This window comes from Diceros bicornis, chromosome 5 (assembly GCF_020826845.1).
Source record: "Diceros bicornis minor isolate mBicDic1 chromosome 5, mDicBic1.mat.cur, whole genome shotgun sequence".
NCBI classification, from domain to species: Eukaryota; Metazoa; Chordata; class Mammalia; order Perissodactyla; family Rhinocerotidae; genus Diceros; species Diceros bicornis.
The window spans coordinates 90325162-90346132 of NC_080744.1; the positions used below are offsets into that span (position 1 = coordinate 90325162).

The 20971-nt window shown below is 42.6% G+C and overlaps 1 protein-coding gene across 1 annotated transcript in view; it reads left to right on the forward strand.

Moving 5' to 3' along the window:
- AGBL1 (AGBL carboxypeptidase 1) overlaps window positions 1–20971 on the forward strand; it is a 360791-nt gene that overhangs the window by 52007 nt on the left and 287813 nt on the right. The window contains exon 5 of the mRNA XM_058540551.1: window positions 14520–14557. Coding sequence (XP_058396534.1) covers window positions 14520–14557 — 38 coding nt within the window. The remainder of the gene's footprint in view (window positions 1–14519; window positions 14558–20971) is intronic.

Consider the following 20971-nt stretch of genomic DNA (forward strand, 5'->3'; position numbering starts at 1 on the left):
ACCTGGGCATATGTAGGGAGAGGTGCTGGCAGACAAAGAAGGCCAATTCGAGTCCATCAATTTAACTCAATTACAAAATTTTGATACAGACAATGTTAGAAACAAAAGGAAGGGGCACTTTCATATGACCCTATTTCCTTACTTCTTCCTTTTCTCTATTTTTCTTTCTTAATTGATTTCTTAGAAGAAAATTGTTGTGCTGTAGAATCGGCACCATAATTGGAATCAAGATCTGGGTTTAAATATCTGCTCTGAGAGAGATAGTTAATCTCCCCAATCTCAGTTTCTTCATAGTAAAACGTGGACAATCTCAGATATGAAAAAATTTGAAACGAGTAAGTAAGGGCTTGGCACAGAGCCTGTCACATTGTGAATACTCAGTGGATTCCATTGACTACCAATTCACTTTCAAAACGGGGAAGAACCTTCTGTTACGTGGGGGTAACATTTTATGGTCCTTAAAATAGCAAAAGTCCAATGTTTTTATCCCCTATCATGTTACTGAGAACCCAAGTAAAGAGGCTGGCCTATCATATTAGAAAAATTGCTCTCCACCCTACACATTTGGAAGTTGTGGGAAATTTTGATTCAGATAACATCCATAGAGACCTACCACATGTGAAGCCTTGGTGTTGGGTGTTGCGAGAGTTACCAGGGTACATCCTTTCCTTGGAGAGGATTAAGATTGCATAAGGGGTCTGAGGCAAGTGCATAAATTACTATTTAATAGTTACTATAAAAGGCACCAAGATGCTGAGGGGAATACAAAAGTGGGGAGCTCACACCTGGATATGAGAGTCAGGAAATGCTTCATGGTATATATCTCGGTTTGTCAATCAAGTATCAACATATTCTCAAAAGTCTGAGATCTTGACACAACTAAAAAAAATTGTACTTACACTTGAAAGTCACAATGTACTATCTTACCTAAGATATATACAAAAAGCTTGTCTTTTAAGTGATAATTTATAGTTGAAAATATTTTCATAAGACTAGCTTCTTAGGTCCTTGTTTCCCAAGCTGGCAGTCGGAATATTGTTTTCCTTTGCAAGGTATTTGTATATTACTCAAGAATAAGAAACTGTGGTGTTTCAGATAAGGGTGGATGGTTGGATAGAATTTTGACCCACAGCCTTCCTGGGTTTCTGATTACAGATTGACCCTTACGTGTACTTCAGCATCCTTTCTACTCCACCGCAGCTATTTCGGGGCTGTGGCTTCCTCCACTTTGTTTCATTTGTCAGTGGACTTCCTCTATATCTTGTCTTCCAAAAACGTATTAAAACTTTCGGTTGGCTGATGAATTCCCCCTTCCATTACCCCCACTGTTGTGAAGTTATTTGTTTTTGTATTTTCACGGTGAAATTAATGGAGTTTTGGGAGGAAGGGAAGTGAATTCATGTTATCAGTTTACTTTGAATGAGAAGCCCATATCTCTCATGCTACCTCTCTTTCCTTCCTTCCATCCATCCATCCATCCATCCATCCATCCATCCATCCATCCTATCTGCAAAGACTTGCTTAGGATACAATAGATACGAATGATTCAGTAATTCCAAGCAGAAAAGAAACAAAACTATGTAAACAGAAGAAAAATTTCTTCACCTTGCAATCTAGGAAAGCCACTAACCTTTTCATGGCGCTTCGTGATGAAGAATGAAAGATGAGACTTATAGTGGATGAGGGGTCTGGGAAAATAGCCAAGGTCTCTATAGGGAATCTGCAAAAGCAGGTGGACTCCACTGGTGGCTCTGGCAGCTTTACTACAAGCTTGTTGACCCACCTAGATGAATCCACATGCTACGCCCAGTTCTCAGTGGAGCTGAGTGACCTGCCCAGCACCACACTCCCTTACCCACTCACCACCTTCTTTGCCCCCTGCCCTTCTTCCCACCATTCCAACTCACTTCTTGTATTCTTAAAAGAAAAACAACTCTTCCTGGTGACACTTACTTTATGTGGTAGTGTGGGGTTAAGACTGAGGTATATTTAAGTTTAGCAGAAGATGTGGCAACCTATTCACTTATTAATTTATTTACCCACCAAACATATATTTAAAAATTACTATGGAGCAAGTGCTATGATAAGTGCTCAGACTTCAAAGATTGTAATATAGTTTCTGTCCTCAAAGAGCTTCTAGTCTAATGTGGAGTTAGATATATAAATAGATGATGTCCATGTTACGTGAAAATGCTGTACTAAGAGAAAGTAGAAAATGTGATGAGAACTCAGAGGAAGAACTTTACAGAGGCTGGAACTCAGGTAATGGGGGAGCTGAAGTTTGAGCTGGGTGTTGTAAGATGGGTAGGAGTTTGCTAGATGGAAAAAGACAAAGGAGGGAAGGCTTTCTAGAGAACGAGAGAACTGCTTGTTCAAACCTGTGGAGAAATGCAAGACTGTGATGTGTTGAGGGGAATTTCAAGTAGCATTATGTCTGGGATTCTCTGTGAAATTATGACCAATGTTGGATTTTATTGGTAATAAATCCAATCCTTTAAAGAAGTGGGATTGGCATCTTTTCTCAAGTCTCCCCTATCATCTGAGTTTTAATGAAGACACTGATTTCTAAAAGAGATAAATACTCTGCAGATGCTGGGAATCATAGGCATAAGTCCTGTCAATCAAGGAATGAGCACCAAGTCACTGTGAGGCTTTGAAATGGACACAAATTAATAACTTCCTTTGCTGTCTGGAACCTTAGATTCTAGTTTGGAGAGTCTCTGAAATCTCATGGGTCTCTTGTTAGGTGATAGCCCTTAATTTTAGTTAAGAAAGAGGAATGTGTATGAAATCTTTGCTTGGAGGTCCAGCCATCATGGCACTGTTGCGAGGCATCTTTGAGGGTCCTGAGCATTTGGCCTGAAAGAAAAGGCTCAAGAGTGTTTCCCTCACTTCTTTTTTTTTTTTTTTTTTTTGGTGAGGAAGATCAGCCCTGAGCTAACACCCATGCCAATCCTCCTCTTTTTGCTGAGGAAGACCAGCCCTGAGCTAACATCTATTGCCAATCCTCCTCCTTTTTTTCCCTTTGTCTCCCCAAAGACCCAATAGATAGTTGTCTGTCATAGTTGCACATCCTTCTAGTTGCTGTATGTGGGATGCCGCCTCAGCATGGCTGGACAAGCGGTGTGTCGGTGTGCGCCCGGGATCCAAACCCAGGCCGCCAGTACTGGAGCGCGTGCACTTAACTGCTAAGCCACGGGGTCGGCCCCGCTTCCCTCACTTCTTACTGAGAAAGTTCCTCAGCCAAGTCTACTGAGCACTTACTGCCTAGGTCTGTGTTTTGTAAGAGTGATTTGTAGACCAGCAGCAAAACCTGAGACGTTGTCAGAAGGGCAATTTCTGAGGCCCCAACCCTCACCTCCTGAGTCAGAAACTTTGTGTGTGTGTGTGTGTGTGGGGGGCTGTGTTTTGACCAGCCCTTCCGGGGATTCTGATGCACGCTCCAGTTTGAGGATCACGGGTCTGGGTGGTTGGTGATGAACTTTCCTGGTGCTATTCCCATGTCCTGCCAAGTGAGGGGGCACTTTGCAGGACTCTGCCACTCTCTTTACCCTTCTTTCCTAAAAGACCTAAGTGTGTTTTGAAGAGATGACTCATCATCAGCTCCAACGACAACTTTATTTGTAGTAAAATACCCAAAACATAAAATTTACCGTTTTACCCATTTTTAAGTGCACAATCCAGTGGCATTAATTACATTCCCAGTGATGTGCAACCATCACCACCATCTATTTCTAAAACTTTTTTATTGCCCTAAACAAAACTCTGTAACCATTAAGCAATAACTCTCCATTCGCGTTCTCTTCAGCTGGTGGTTACCTCTAATCTACCTACGTCTTTATGAATTTGCCTATTCTAGGTAGCTCACAGAAGTGGGACGAATCATGCACTATTTGTCTTCTTGTGAACGACAGCCTTTTGAAGTGCTGGTTGCATTAGTGCTGGGGGCTCTCAGCCTCAGTACCAAGTATGGGGCCGTGTTATACCTCAGCCAAACAGGCCGAATAATGATCAGGCCTATCTTTACTCTGCTGTTTAACTGGAGCAAAATCAGATATATTTTTGTTCATTCATTGAGTCAGCAAGTATCCATTGGATGCCTGCTCTGTGCTATACAATGAGATAGGGTACCACACCTTTTCTTTTGTGCTTCCAGATATTTCCAGAGAGGATTGTATCATACATAGCATTTAACTTATAAGAATTCAACTAAATGTGTGATACAGCAACTATTCTCCTACGATAATACAGCAAACATTCTGTAACATTTTATTTTGCATATATATGCATAATTATCTAGTATACTCATTATACATTTACATATACATATTACAATATAGGATTACAGTCACACATCCATGTATATTGTACTTCATGAATAATTTAAGGAAACCCAAGTGCTTTAAGTGCTAACTCAAGAGTCACACCCCTATATGGAAGGAGACTCCCCTGTTTGTGAGAGCTGATTGGAATCCCCACTCTGCTTCCCACTGCCCTCCCAGACATTAGCCTTTCCCATCCTGGTCTTGGGGATTCTCAAAAGCTTTTGTCTGAGCCCTTGGTCCTGATGCTGTTGCCCGTGGATTTGGAAGTACTTCAAACCCATTTTCCCTTTGCAGAGTTGCTGCTTCTGACAGACGAGGTGGGGTGTGGTCCTCCCAGCATTGGTTGCAGAGCTGTGCTCCTGGTTCCCTGGCTCGGGCAGGAGCACCCTCTCTCACAATCCCTGCTGAGTTTTACCAGCCAAACCAGTCTCAGGTCTAGGTTTCAATTTCTCTTATAAAAATTTCCCTCGATTCCGTGATTCATGACGACTCCCACAAGCTGTCTTTGACAGCATCTGGATAGAGTTGGGAGGAGGGGGGTGTTTCTTCTTCTTCTTTTTTTTTTTCTTTCCAGAGAAAAGTGGACAAGTTCCATGCTGGGCACAGGATCTGATTCGACCTTTGCGCCATATGTTCATGTTATTTTTTTCTTTCACCATGCAGGAGCCATCTCAGTTTCCATTTCTGTTTTCTTCTTTTTCCCTTGAAAATGGTGATTAGCAAGATCCATTTGTCATCTATTTTCCGCGGTAACCCGGCCTTGTGTGTGTGTGTGTGTGTGTACACTTTTATTCATCCTGCTATGTATTCCCTCTCCAGCCAGGCAAGAGGCCGGGCCTGAATCAGATGGCATTCTGAGCGCCTGTGCTCTGCAGGCAATGCGTTCTAGCCTTCATAAAAGTCCTCCTGCGTTATCCACCTGTTATTTAGATAACCTCTTTTTTTTTCCACTTTCTGTTTCTGCTGCTACACCCCTGCATCCCAAAACTCTAGAGAGGGTTAAATTCTAGGGCCACCTTCTTCCTTCTTTCTGAAAACTCCCTGAAGAACTTGCTGGCCCCAGTGCTCCACTTCCTGCTGGCGGCAGGGGGGAGGTGCCCAGACGGTGGGGTCAGACAGACTCGAGGCCAGGTTCCAGCTCTGCCACTTTCTAAAGTTACTTCAGGCAGGTTCGTTTACCTTGATTTGTCCCTTCATCTGTAAAGCGCGGATTCTTATGAGAAATAAGTGAGCTGATGTTACTTCTCATAGCAAGCTGTCAAAAAATCCTGTTAGCTCTAAATTCAAAACGTATCCATATTCTTCTTGAAAAGATCACTCCAGTTGTATCCTAAACAACTGTTTGAAGGGGACTTAGAGTGGATACGGATGCATTAGTTCTGGGGCTACAGCGTTAGTTAGGTGGCAACTGACATTTAGGTGATTTCTATTCGTTTAGATCTTTAATTTTTTTCAACAACGTTTTCTAGTTTTCAGTGTAAAAGCCTTAGGTATATTTTGTTAAATTTTTAACTAGGAGTTTTATTCTTTTTGCTACCATTGTAAGTGAGATTGCTATTTTAAATTTCATTTTGAACTATTCATTGCTAGTAAACAGAAATATAATTGATTTTTGTATATTGATCTTTTATCACGGCCACATTGCAGAACTTGTTTATTGGTTCTGATAGTTTTTAAGTGGATTCTTTGAGACTTTCTATATACAAGACCAAGCCATCAATAAATAGAAATAGTTTTTCTCCTGCTTTTCCAATCTGTGTGTCATTTATTTATTTATTCATTCATTCATTCCTAAATGCCCTGGCTAGAACTTCCAGTACAGTGTTGAACGGAGGTGGTGAGAATGGACATCCTTATCTTGTTCCTGATGGTAAGGGGAAAGCATTCAGTCTTTCTCCACTAAGTATCATGTTAGCTGTGGGTTTTAAGTAGATCCCTTTATCAGTTGGAGGAAGCTCTCTTCTATTCCTAGTGTGCTGATTGTTTTTATCGTGAAAGTGGGATGGATTTTATCAAACTCTGTTTCTGGGTCTATTGAGATGAATGATGTGGTTTTTATCCTTTATTGTGTTATTATGGTGGATTATTACTTTGGTTGATTTTCAGATATTAAATTAACCCTGCATTCCTGGGGTAAATCCCACTTGACCATCGTATATAATCCTTTTTATTTGCTGCTGTATTTGGTTTTTTCCACATAGCTTTCTACAAGTTTCCACTCTGGTTTGTCTCTGGTTTCTACTATTGCTTCCCTAGAGTCCTTTTTCTTTTTAAAGAGTAGAGTAGCCAGAGAAATCTTCTTAGAACATGTTAGATCAGTGCTCAAAATCCTTCCTTTGGAGTGAAGCGAAAGCCTTTATGGTGCTTTCCAGGCCCTCCACAAACGGTGCCCTGTTACTCCTCACCTCACTCCTACTCCTCTCTTCTCATCCTTTGGCTCCAGCAGCCCTGTCCAACTTGCTGTTCCTTGAACAGATCAGGCCTGTTGTCATCATAGAATGTCTGCACACGCTTCCTCCTCATATTCATATGGCAACTCCCTTCCCTCCATCACATCTTTGTTCAGATGTTGCCTTCTCCATGTGGCCTACTCTAGCCACCCTTTTAAAACTTGCAACCCATCCTTGCACATCTGATGTCTTTACCCTGTTCTTACTTTTTCTTTTTTCCCATAGCATTTATCACATTTTAGGATACCAATTTAATGTATTACTCAAAAATAATTATTGTCTATTAACTATTTCCTTTACCCTAATCCTTTGGAGTGCAAGAATCTTTGGTTTATCAGTTTCTCCCAGCACATAGTAGGCACTCAATGAATACTTGTTGAATGAATGAATAACATACATAAAACTCTTGACCAGAGCCTGATTTTTGGAAAAGGTTCAACAAATATCTGATGGTGTCTTGTATTAAAATACTATTAAATGGTGGGGTAGAATAATGCAAAATGAAATATTTCCTGTTTTCTGGAATTTGCAGACTAGAAGAGGAGACAGACATTAATAAAATAATCCCATAACTAAGTGAATAATTACAATTTGAATTGAGCAATGAGAAAAGGGGAAAAAAAGGATGAACACACCAATAAAGGACCTGGACCTAGACTAAAGGTCAAGGAAGTCATTCCTGAGGAAGTGACACCTAAGTTAGGATGTGAAGGGTAAGGTGTGTGCTCAGGTGAAGGAGGAGGGGAGGGCTGAGAGCATTTTAGGCTGTGGCATTAGCAACGACAAAGGACAAGTGACAGGAACATGTTTCAGGGCTTGGCCAAAGGCCAGAGGGGCAGAAGTAGAGACAGTATGAGAGAGTGGTATGAGACAAGGCTGCAGAGAGTGGCAGCAGGCAGCCTTGGTAGAGCCTTCTGGATCATGTTTCAGATTTGGATTTTTATCCAAGAGCAAGAGTGGGTGTGGAGGTAGCCATGTGAGGGGCCCTAATCAGATGTTCTTCTTGAGAAGATCACTCTAGTTGCAGCCTGAGGAACAATTTGAAGGGGACCTAAAGTGAATATGGATGGATGAGTTCTGGAGCTATTGCAGTAGTTAGGTGAGAGAGATTTGGGTGGTTTTAATTTATTCCATTTTTTATGCTTAACTGTATTTTCCAATATATCTAAAATAATTATGCAGCTCATATGCATTTATTATACGGGAAATTAAAATGTAAATTTCAACCAAGGACCAATAACTCTAGAAATTACATTTCTCAGTGAAGTACCAGACCCCCTTGTGCCTGAACTAGGGTGAAAACAGCAGAAAACAAAAGGAATGGACAAATTAAGAGCACTCTAGAAGTTAAAATGGGGGTGTTTGAGTATGTGGTGTGATCTAGATGGCAAAGGCAACTAGATGAGAAAGATGCATGCTCAGTCTCTGGGAAAGTGGCAGTTCCATTTTCTAGGAAGGGGAAGCCTGGAGAGTATCATGTCTTGGCAAGCAGAATATGAGGATCCTGGTATCTGAATGCTAAAAATTTCGAGAATCTTTGGGTGGTTTACAGACTCTAAGGTGGCCCCCCCATGATCCTCATCTCTTGGTATTCATGCCTTTGTGTAATCTCTTCCCCTTGAGTGTGGGCAAGGGCTGGGACTTATTCTATGGCAAAAATGAAGGCATGTTCCCCCCATGATTATGGTATGTTATATAAGACTTTGTCTTTTATACATATTTGCTATAGAAACTCTCCTTCTTGATCAACTAAGCAGTCATATTGTGGAAGCCCACACTGCAAGAAACAGTGGGTGGCATCTAGGAACTGCAGGTAGCCCCTAGGTGCTGTGAGTGGTCTTTAGCCGGTAGACAGAAAGAAGCCAGGGTCCTCAGCCCTACTGCTGCAAGGAAATGGATTCTGCCAACAGCCTGTTTGAGTTGGGAAGCAGACTCTTCCCCAGCCGAGCCTTCAGATGAAGACTCAGCCCTGGCTTACCTGGGTTGCAGCCTTGTAAGGCCATAAGCAGAGAATCTAGCTAAGCCATAGGGTTCCTACCCCACAGGCACTGTGAGATAATAAATATTTTAAGCTGCTGAATTTGTAGTAATTTATTACATAGCTAATATAGATGGCAATTGCTATATTTAGGCCATCTGGGCTACAGAATATTTGACTTCTAAGAGGTAGTTTGGTCATGTACCTGGGAATAGGAATCCATTTTTCTCCAGGGACCTCTCCTGACGGGCAAGTGACAATCCTGTAGGCTCACCATCTGCAAATACATATACGGAGATGAGCCCTCACTTTCTCACTCAGTACTGGTTCTACCAATGATGCCATTCAAGTTAATGTTATATTTCAGGGACTATGGTAGACTTTTAATTTCATTTAATTTTTCTTTACCTCACTCTGTACACTGTCCCTTACAGTTAGATCTTATTGTATCCACTTTACAGACAAGGAACTGTGAGCTTCGGAGGGATTAAGTAAACCTAGAACCTAAGATCACAAAAGTGGCAGCTCCAAGCTTCAAACCCAAGCCCTCTAATTCCTAATTTGGTAACTCAGCCCTGGCATTCAAAGACCTCTGTGGCTTGCTACCAATTGAGTCCTCTCTCCTTGTCTCCATGACTACCTCTGAACATCAAATCCTCTCAAGCTTCAGCTAAACTGTTCTATATAGGACTCTGAGTCAAGCTGGACTGGACTCAAGCTGGAGAAGCTGTTTGTTTCATTGGCTCTGTGACATATTGATCCTATGATCTTGTACCAGTCACATAACCTCTTGAACTGTACAATCCTTATTTGAATGATAAAGAAATTGCACTGAGAGATATTTTAGATTCTTTCTAGAACTATGTTAAGAGTAGAGAGAAGAATTTAAGAGCACTAGATCTAGAGTCAGACAGACGTAGACTTGTATCTCAATGCTGCCTGTTGCTAGCTACTGGAACTTGGGTCGGTTACTTACACTTTGTGGACTTCATCATTACCATTTGTAAAACAGGACTAATAATTTCACCCTCCAGTATTCCTGTGAAGATGAAATGTGATGTATAATCATGTATGTGGGACACTTAGCACAGTGCTTCGCATTTCTGGGGCTCCCCAGACAATGGTGATAATTATTAAAGACTATTATAAAAGCTCTTAAAATTTATTTCTACTTGAAGAAGTAAATTGAATTGTTGCAGCTCTGTGCCTTTTTGCTAAATTCTTGACAAGACAATATTTATAAATTTGCCAATGGTTTAAGCTTAGCTTTTTTTGAGGAGGAGAGTAGAAGTGACCTGTGACCTCTAGAATCTTAACTGAGTTATCTCACCACATTGTGAAAATGGATAGGATGGAGGCTGTTCTGCTTTGCCTTTGGATGTTGTTGTAGCTCTCTGGAAGCAGGATGTTCTTTAAAAATTTATTAAATGACCCATTCAGTGATGTAACCTCAGGGAAAGTCAATGGAAGAGGCATTTCTACTTTCAATCCTACATAGACGTCCCACTAGGAAGCTCAAACAATGTGGGATGATGGTATGGGTTTAAACTTTAAGAAAACAGTGCCCTTTCAAAAAGTCTTCTTCTATTGAATCAATGGAACTACCAGAACTACAGCTGCTAGAGGTTCATGTCCAGCAGGGAGCAGCCTAGCACCCCAAAGGCACTAAGTTTGGGGTCCTAGTTCACTCACTCAATGCAGTGGACTTGGTTTCTTGGAGTGGAATTAACTGAATATTGTCTTACTCGTTTAAACTTTAGCTGTATAAATTTTTGCTTTTTGTAGGTTTGACCAGAGGTTGACAAAGTAGTTGCCTCAGTTCTGATGGGTTTTACATTCTTAGTGTTATAAACTGGGGAGCAGGAGAGGAGCAGAGCACAAGCTTCTTGGTGACATTCACATGAGTGGCCCGGTGCCTGGATCCCAGCACCGTGTGGGAGATCCAATGCTTTCTGTTTGCTCATTAGTTGATTCCAGATGTTTGTTCTTGTTCATATCTTATATGGACGCTACACCTTAAACAACATCTTTACAAGCTTTTTTTTTTTCTTTTCTTTTCTCTATTTTTTTTATTTTTGTGAGGAAGATCAGCCCTGAGCTAACATCCGTGCCAATCCTCCTCTTTTTGCTGAAGAAGACTGGCCCTGGCCTAACATCCGTGCCCATCTTCCTCCACTTTATACAGGACGCCGCCACAGCATGGCCTGACAAGCGGTGCGTCGGTGCGTGCCCGGGATCCGAACCCGGGCTGCGAGCAGTGGAGCGCGCGAACTTAACCACTATGCCACGGGGCCGGCCCCACAAGCTTTTTTCTTTTTAAGGAAAACATTTACATCACCTTCCCAGTAGACACACATATGTGTGTATGTGCCTTGAAATAAAAGGTTCTCAGATCACTGCTAACCTTTCTAGATGAGATGACTCTGATATAGTCTACTCCATTCCCATTTATTCAATTTCATTAACAAAGCTAGTCAATACCTATTAAATTGATTTTACAATCCACTATTGGGTCACAATTTGCAGTTGGAAAAAAACTGTGCCTAGAAAATCGAATGACTTGCAGTATCAAAACTGAAGCCCCCCAGGTCTCTCCTACTTCCTTGACTGCACGTTCTCTAAGTCCTTTAGGTGTTCCTTCCCACTGGTGTTCATTCCCAGATGCTTTCCTGGGCCAGCCATCTATTTTGCTTTTAATGGAATTTCCTCACAGATATCACCTATTCCCGTGGCTACAACTATCATTGCTACTGCAGTGATTCGTAAATATATATCCACAACTTGGGATGCTCTCCAGAATTCTATATCTATGCTTCCTGCAGCATTCTCAATAGTTCCATGTGGCTTTGTCCCCATCATCTTGAGCTCAGCATGTCCCAAATCAAAATAATCTTCCTCTCTAGACACCTCAATTTTCCTCCTTAGTCAATTAACGGCTTTCTTCTTCTCCTGTTTACCTTGGCTAGAAATTTTAGGCTATCGTTGACTCTTCCCATTCCTTTGTCTTTCATAACTAGCCCGTCATCAAATCTTGTTAATTCTTTGCCCACAACCTTCCTTCACTTTTCCATCCTTGCCGCCATACCCCCTTGATCAAAAAACTTGAATGACTTCTTATTTCCTAGGGAATTGAATCTGAACTCTTTAGAATACTGGGCTATGACCTCAAACCTTATGTCCATCATTGTCATAAATGTGCCCTCTCCTGACTGCACATTGATCCCCCAATTAGGAGCTGTAAAGAAATAAATATTTTCAGGTTATTCAGGAATTAACCTTACCTCTTTGACTAATATGACACTATGTGTTTTATGCCATATAATGTCGCAGTTTGGATTAGTGTTTGTTATGTTATCATGTTATTAGGTGCTTTCTAGAGGGTTGAGATCTGGGAGTCACCTTGATCTTCCTCTCAACAGCAAAGAGTAATCAAGCCATATTGATGCTGTCCTCTAAACCAATTATTCTCCAACATTACTGTGCATATGAATCATCTGTTAGAATAAAGGTTCTGATTCAGCAGGCCAGAGGAGGGCCTTGAGAGTCTGCATTTCTATTTATCTCCCAGGAAATGCAAATCCACTGGTGGGAGACCCAGCCTTTGAGTAACGTGTCTCTAAGCCTCCCTTTCACCATCTCTCTCCCTTCTTCCTCCACACCACTCTTTTGGTTGGGACCCTTGTCACTTCAAATCTTCCTAACTGGTCTGCCTGCTGCCTGTCTCTCCCCACCACTAGTCTACCCTCATAAACCTATTATCTAATGGATCATTCCCTCATTGGTGATATCCCCAATGCAAAAGTGCCATGCAAACCAGAAATGCAGGGTTGCCCTTATAGACCTGGCCTGTGATCTAGGACGGAGCTAGGCACTCTGCTTGGTACATCCTCATTCTTTCTGTTCATGCTACCATGGTTTCCTTCTTCTCTGCTAATCCCCTTTGATGAACTTAATGTGGCTTCTCTGCTTTTCCCAAAAATGCTGATTTTCATTTTGCGCCAGCCTAAGCCAGTCCCTGTGCACTGTAACTCCTAGATTTTCCGCACTAGCTTGGACTCCCAGCAACACCTTCCGTGTGTTCCTTCTTAAATTCACTGTTGCCCAACTATGCGGGGTATAAAAGAGTGGGGCTGAAGAAGCGGAAAGTTGGTTAGAGGAAACCGTGGTTGGGAAGGATAAATGAAGTAGTCTATCAGTGGAAACCAGCCCTCCCTTCTTCTTTTTTTTTTTTTTTGTGAGGAAGATCAGCCCTGAGCTAACATCCATGCTAATCCTCTTTTTGCTGAGGAAGACCGGCTCTGAGCTAACATCTATTGCCAATCCTCCTCCTTTATTTTCCCCAAAGCCCCAGCAGATAGTTGTATGTCATAGTTGCACATCCTTCTAGTTGCTGTATGTGGGACACGGCCTCACCATGGCCGGACAAGCGGTGTATCGGTGCGCGCCCGGGATCCAAACCCGGGCTGCCAGTAGCGGAGCGCGCGCACTTAACTGCTAAGCCACAGGGCTGGCCCACGCCCTCCCTTCTGCCTTGCAGTTTTGTTGGTCCCACTGAGCTGGGGGTCTCCCAGCCGTGGGTTTGCATTGGGGCCTGTGAGTTTCAGGCCACTGCTATTGTAGAACTCCCTTATAGGTTATGGGAAATGATGATGTCTCAGGTGCCTAGTTTCTATTTTATTTGTATTCATTCATTTATTATTATTATTCTTTTTTACTGCTGGCTCTATTGCCCAATACTAGATAATATATCACAAAGAGATCGTCTCTCATCAACTGGGCGGAGGCCAGGGCAGGGCAAGTGTGAGCGAGATTCTGGAGAACAATAGATGGAGAGGAAACAGAGGTGGGATGTGAGATTCCTGGGTTTGGGGTCCCAGCTCTGCTCACACGTCTATGTAATCTTGGAAGGGTGATCCAGCCTCTTTGGCCTCAGAAGGATGCTGGGAACAGATTGTTGTTTAACAGGCTTTAAGGATAAGTTACTAGGGCTGTGCAGAATACTTCTATACTTAAAAAAAAAAAAAAGCAAAAAGAACTCTCTGTCCTAGAATCACACCATAGTGTCCTCAATGTCTTGAAGATTTCCTCTGCCCAGTGAGTGGGTCTTTGTGTGACCTTCCCAGGCTCAGGGAACAGACTGAAGGTCACTAAGACATGGGCCAAAGGCATTTTCATTCATATATGCCTCCCATTGCTACAAAGGCTGTGAAATTCCTCCATGACAGAAAACAATGAATTTGGAAGAAAAAAGGTGACAATCATTTTTCACCCTAAGGAACCAACCTCGCTTTGCAACGTGTGAACGCTGTCCAGTGTGTCTCCAGGGGCGTGAGTGTTTCAAGTTTGCACTGCACCGTTGCACTCAGCCTCAGGGTCTCACATCCTCCCATTCCATCCTCCAGAGTCTCCAGCGTTTCCAGGTATAAATCAGGACACTGACAAGAGCTCTGCCCAGTATGAGCAACAGAAAAACAAGGAGCACAGTGTAGGAAGTTGGTGGAAGGTGGGAGCAAGAGGGGGAGGGGAAAAAATTTTCAGCAATAGAAGGGACTCCTGAGACCTGTTTGCAAGACGGACACTTCACTCAGTGCAATGTCTACATTGATGCCTCTTTAATGGCCAGTGGTAGAATCAATAGAATGCCTGCTACCTGGTTAATAACGGAGCAGTTAGGTGGCAGCAATGAGCAAGCCGGCTACGGGATCCATGGGCTGACAAAAAGACCACTGAACATTGACTTTTTCACTTTTCTTTCTTTTTCCCCAGGGCAGCCACTGAAGTTCTGGCAGCATTGCTGAAATCCAGTAAGCACCTCTTTTGAAAAGCGGTTATTTCTTTCCCCTCTTAGTTCAGTGAAAGATATTCTTCTGTCTCCAGGGCTCATTTTCAACCTGGAAGGCAACAGAGCCATTCCGGGATCTTTGGGGTGAGATGGAGAATATTATGGCTGTTCCAAGCACAGGGCTGCGAAGGGAGAGTTAATATCTCTCTTCATGTGTGCGTGCCCGTACATAATGTCACCAAGACATTGACTGTAAAGGAAGTATGCTGTGTATCTCAGACCTGGGGTACTCTAGTTCCTTCTAACAGGACCAGCAGCCATCAAGGACTGTTGGAATAAACTCCAGGTTCGAGTGCACAAGTCCTATGGAAGAAAAGGTTATGACAGTGGGTGGGAAGTAGGATTCTTGCGTTTGGTTGCCAACTCAGCTCATGACTCTGTATTCTTGGGCAGGGCTGTTGGGAATTGCTTGGAAAGTGTAGATGCTGGTAAATTTATATTAAAAAGTTGGCTCTTTTCTCAGTTACTTGAGTGATTGCAAAAGAATAGCTCTGGGGCTCTGAATAATTTGAGGATTTTTTTTTTTTTTGCCTAGTAGACCTAGTCTAATTATGTTGGGAGTCAATTTCCTGTGTGCAATATAATAGAAGGCACAGGCACTTGGGAGTAAGGAAGTCTTAATGTTTTTATTTTTTTCTCCTCCTTACCTCTTCATCTATTTTAATTTGGCACCTTGGAAACCAGCCGCTTCAATTGTGATATTTCTTTCTCTATAGGGAGCCCAAGGCCTGTGGGTAATAGGTGAACTTTAATAAAACTTATAAATAAATAAATAAAAATAAAAAATACCTTCTCCTCCCAACCATATATCTCTGTCAGCTATAGGCACAGAGAAAGAGCCATATCACGTAGTGCGTCTCTTTGTAGATGGAAGAAAAAAAATTGTACCTTGGGTTCATTTGTTTTATTGGAACTTGATACCATATGCAAGTCTATCCACAGCTTTCTGACCTGCAGGTGGAGTCAAGGTGGTTAGAGAGGTTGGGGGTGCAGAGTGAGAGGTTATGAAGCCCTTGAGACAGGAGGACGTGGAAAAGTGTTACCTGTGGGTTATGGGGAGAGAACAGTTCATCCTTAAGACTGAACTTGCCTCAGGTTTGACGTCTTGATTCTTATTATTTACCTGCTCACTCTGGCTTCTGATTGTAAGGCCAGGTGTTTGACGAAACAAGGTGAGGGAGTTCTTGGGTGGCAGGAAGTAATGTTGCTGAGAATGGCTGGGTAAGCCAGCCTGTGAATGCCGTGCCTTGGGAAAGGAGCTCTCCCCGTAACGCCCCAGCCCTGCCTTGGCAGTAGAGGCCTTGATGTTTCAGAAGAAGAGAGCCCTGAGAGCTGAGAAAGGCTGGCTTACCTTCTACATGCACACACACCTTTCTCAGTCTGTAAGCTTAAAGTTGAGTGTCCTGATATACAATGTACCTGCCATGTGTAAAAATCTGAAAGTAGTCACATGCCATTTATTAACTATTTCCACATGCAATGTGATGTGTGGGCCCACAAGAAACCACCAGCCAGTGCAAATACTGACTACTTCAGGCTTAGAACATTTAGCTGGGTTTTCAATGCACTGGCTGTGCTTAGCAAACTAAGCATGCTATGCTGGGGCTCGGCTTTTAGAGTTTCTGACTTCTCCTCTCCCTTTAGAGCTCAGCTCAGATGCCATTTCCTCTGAAAAAACTTTCCCTGACTAGAAGACCAGGTTGGATGCCCCTCCTCTGTGCTCCCATCGGCTCTCCCATCTCAGCATTGATTACACTATATTAAAATTGCTGTTGTCCATCTCTCTTAGCCGACTGCAAACTATCATAGGAAAGTGTCATCTTTGTTGATCATCGTGTTACTTGCATCAGCACAATAAAGAGCCTGAAATATATATTTGTGGACTAAACTTTCAGATGAATGAATGATTTCTAATATTTACATGTATATAAATGGCAATACCACTCCCTAATACCTAAATCCAACAACCCATGCATAGAACATTTGTAGTTCTAATCTCTATTTGCTACACTAATAGACTGTTAGGGAGCTGATAGCCTGCTGCCTTCTGCATATAAGACAGGTTTTATTGTCCCATTAGAAGGAATATCGGGTTATTTGCTGATTATGCTGAGCTGTCAACACAGACTTTGGTCTGGACCTTATGTTCTTTACAACAGGAGAGAGCTGGATGAGAGGTTCTTTAACATTTTTTCTACCATGAAATACTCAGCCTTAATGTTTACCAGGGTTTCTCAACCTCGACACTATTGCATTTTGGACTGGATAGTTCTTAGTCGTTGAGGACTGTACTGTGCATTTCAGGATGTTTCAGCAGCATCCCTGGCCTTGACTCACCAGATGCAATAGCAGCCCCAGTTGCAATGAACAAAATTGTCTCTAGACACTGACAAATGTCCCCTGGGAGGTCAAAACTGCCTCCTGTTGAGAATCACTGATGTACATTTGACCACACACATGAGCTGAAGCCCATTCAAGGTTTCAACTGACCACTCCCCAAATACCTTTATTGGTATTTCATAGAATGCCCTTTTTGCATAATTGATCTTGAAGCTTCCCCAGTGCTGGCATCATTTCTATGGGTTCAAAAGAAGTAAGAAAGTCATTATGAACACGCAGCAATTATTTGAGAAGGAGCAAGTTCTAGAGATCTAGAGGAGGGCGAATAGATTCCACTACAAATGCCAACTCCCATGTGTGGGTAGAAGGATTCTGAGATCATATTTGAGCTCAGCAGGAAAGAGGGCTGTGTTTAAATAGCAGAATCTGTCATGGATTTGGGGAGGAGCAGTTACAGCACAGCAGGCAATTGCCATCTTTGTTCCACCAGCCTAACCAAAATGTTGCATGGCATGAAGGATCTGGGTATGGATGGTACCACTCCACTTAGGCTGGGATTGCTGGGGGGAGATGAGTGTCGTGGAATTCTCTAGTTCCTTTCTATTGTCTTCATGCAGAGTTAAGACCTGACGTGGAATGTCTGTTAATTTGGATCCCAGATAAGTTCATGTCAGCTGAACCAAAATGCAGGAAATCAATTTCTGTTGAAAATTCAAAACCTCACCTTCTGGCACTGATATCTGGGAGTCTTTATATGGACCTTTAGGCACGTTAAAGGCACATTCCTTTTAGCTGTTGATTATTCTGGCCTTGATGCTTGCTTGTCAGTATAAAAGTTGGCCATTGTAGTAGATCTCTGTAATTGTGTTACAAAAGGAAAGCATTCTGCAGTCAAAATAAAGCCAGAAGGACATATCTATTACCTTGGAGACAGTCAGTATTCCTGTGACAGTAAACAGCGGTGGGCTTGGAATCTGAAGTCAACAAAGCCCTATCAAGTAGTGGGTGGTTGGGGGCAATCCCCACCAGTAAGAGGAAAAGCAGGACTGAGAGATCTGGGAGACTTGAAGCCCTCCCTCACCACAAAAAGAAAGAGCTCCTGGTCACATTAGGACGATTTCGTTATTTTGCCTCGGTCGTTTCTTCCATCAAGTAGCTACTGCACAAGAAGCCAATGGAGGGTGAGTGGATGGCAGCAGGAGAAAAATGAACCAAAAGACTTCTCTTATCTCTTTCCCTTCCTGAGAAATAGCAGCATAAGCTTAAAAGTTCCAAGCCTCTTTCCCAATATTCTTTGCAATTTAGGATCCTAAAACTCATTGCTCATTCAAAGGTCATTTTTGTGTGTACACGGGCTAGAACGGTCTAATCCAAATCCCATACCTTCCATCGTATCAGTTCCCCTCCTCTCTACTCACACATCTGACTTACATTTGCCTGTATTAAAAGTTTTGCCCTTTTATGCTTTACCCTATGCAAAAACATTTAGCTTTTTATTACTGAAACTTAATAAAGCTTTGATTAAGAAATAGTGCTTCTTCTATTGCAGGCAATTTTTTTCTCTAATAAATCAAAACGTATTGTCTTTTGTCTCTATCCCTCTTGCTATCTGCCTCCACTCTGCCTTTCTCATCTCTGTCTCTATCTCTGCCTGTATGTCTGTCTCTTTTTCTTTTGTCCTCATTTTCTTCCCCTTTTCTCATTGTCCCCTCCACCTTTCCCCCTTTCTTTTTGCTCCCTAATACCTCTTCCATGAGCATTAGGTATAAATGCAGTTTAGAAAAATTGCAGCCTGGAAGGGCCACGCGAATGAGTGTGTGGCGATGGGATTATGCCTGATTCGTCCTGGCTCCAGTGATGAATCTTCAAATAATGCCTTGGTAGTAACCTTGCTGCCCAGATTTAAAGGTCATATTCTTGCAACAAGGAAACACCTGACACACCTTTTGGTTCAGGCCCTAAATCTTAATAAGGGAATGATGGGTCTACTTCAGACTACTCTCCTACTGAAGAATTTGCATTTAGAGGAGTCTGGAAGTTTGGAGAAGTGGGGGGATGGGGAGGGAGTTGGGAATAGGAGTAAGTTAGTAAAGGAAGGGAGATAGAGAAGAAAGGAGGAAGGGAGAGATGCAAGAGAGCTAATGGGAAGTTTGGCAGGAAGAGGAGACTCCTCACTGATCTTCCTGGATAATGCTCTGTCTGGCTGGCTCTCGGGGACAGCCATCAGCCTGTTGCTGTGGGAGAATAGCAAGGGAGGGCCTCCCAGTGCTACAGCCCTGATCACGTACAGACATCCTCATGTTCTCAGCGGTTGTGGCCTGGCACACAGCAATGCAGTGACCAAGAGGGCATGATGGCTAGAGAGTTGCTCTACTGCAAAACGTCAAAGAATGGGCCATTTCTGAGATGCACCAAACTGAGGCTTTTGTAGGAATTCTAGGAGTTCCAAGGAATTCTCAGAAAGGCAATTTATGTTTTAGGATGGTTGGCATTGTGATTCCTGTAATCTTATGACCATACACAAGTCGCAGTAGGTCAGCACAGCCTTCACGGGACTCGCATGTACAACCTGTGTTCCCACAAGGCCTGGAATCTGTCCTCCTGGCTTCAGGGCCTCTGACCTGCTTTGAAAAGCATGGTGCCCCAAGGTTCCGTCCACATAGTGTGTTTCCCCTTCAGTGTCCAGATGAAGGCCATGGAGTCAGACTATTAGAGTTGGAAAAGACCCTCAGGGATCCTTAGAGCAGTGGTATTCAAACTTTTTTTTTTTTTTGAGTAGAGAGCAAAGAGCCCTGTCTGTCCATCTCCCATTGGTTCTCCCCCAAGGTGGCCTCTGAGACACATTTACAAAAATATAGGGCTCCTGAGAACCCAGAAAACTATTCATCTTTTTTCAAATGGAAATATATTTGATATATAACATTGTGCAAATTTAACAATGCTGATTTGATACATTTATATATTGTAATCTGATTGCCTTTATAGTGATAATTTGCACCTCTATCATGTCACATAATTATCATTTCTTTTTAGTGGTTGGAATAATTGAGATGTAGTCTCTTAGCAAGTTGGATGTTTATAATACAATGTTGTTGTCTCTATCCCAGAAAACTGTTGGTCTTGTCTACCCCCTCCTCATTTTCACATGCAGAAACTGAGTCAGAGAGAGGGAATGACTCACCCAGACCTCTGAGATTTGAAGGCTTCCTGTCCAGCTAACTCCGGCACCTTCTTCAGGTCTCAGCACAATTATCTCTGTCAGAAGTCTTCTCTGAATACAACCCAACTCCCCTCTCTGCCCAGCATTAGGTTCCTTGTTAAACTTTCCACAGAACCCTATATTTATGCTTCTAAGAACTAACCATACTGTAATCAATGACTCCTGTATTTTTGCATATGTGTCCGTATATATGCATTTTTGTGTATGTATGTATGTATTTGTCCTACTGGGTGCAGCTCCACCAGGGCTGGGGTCCCTACCATATCATTGGGCTCTGCCCGGAGGAGCTGCTGACACACTCGTGTTGACTACGGAAGGATTCCAGTTTCCTGACTTAAGCCTCCTACATTTACTTTCAATATGCCTGAGTGAGGAAGCCAGCCTAATTTCTGTCCCTGGAAAGAATCATACTGTGGTTTGATTATAGATTTCTCTTTGTCCACCATAACTTCTGGAGAAGCATGCAGTATATTTCTGTGATGAGCTAAAAATCTGCTTCAAGTAATATTGATAGTTTTTTGCGTTTGTCACACGGGGACGGGCTGCTGTGATTGACTTTATATGAATGTAGAATAGCAAGCTACATCCGTCACACTGTTGGATTGAAATGACAACACAGCATCTGCCGTTCACTGAGTTCTTAGTGTGTCTGCCACTGTATATACATTTAGCCTGGCAAGGAGGTATTATAACCCCTATTTTACAGGTGTAAGAACTGAGGTTTGGAAAGCTTAAGCAACGCACACAGCTTGCACAGGCTGCAGAGCTCTCTGCTAGTCTCCAGGTGCCTGGGGCCCGAGCCCTGTGCCTGCCAAG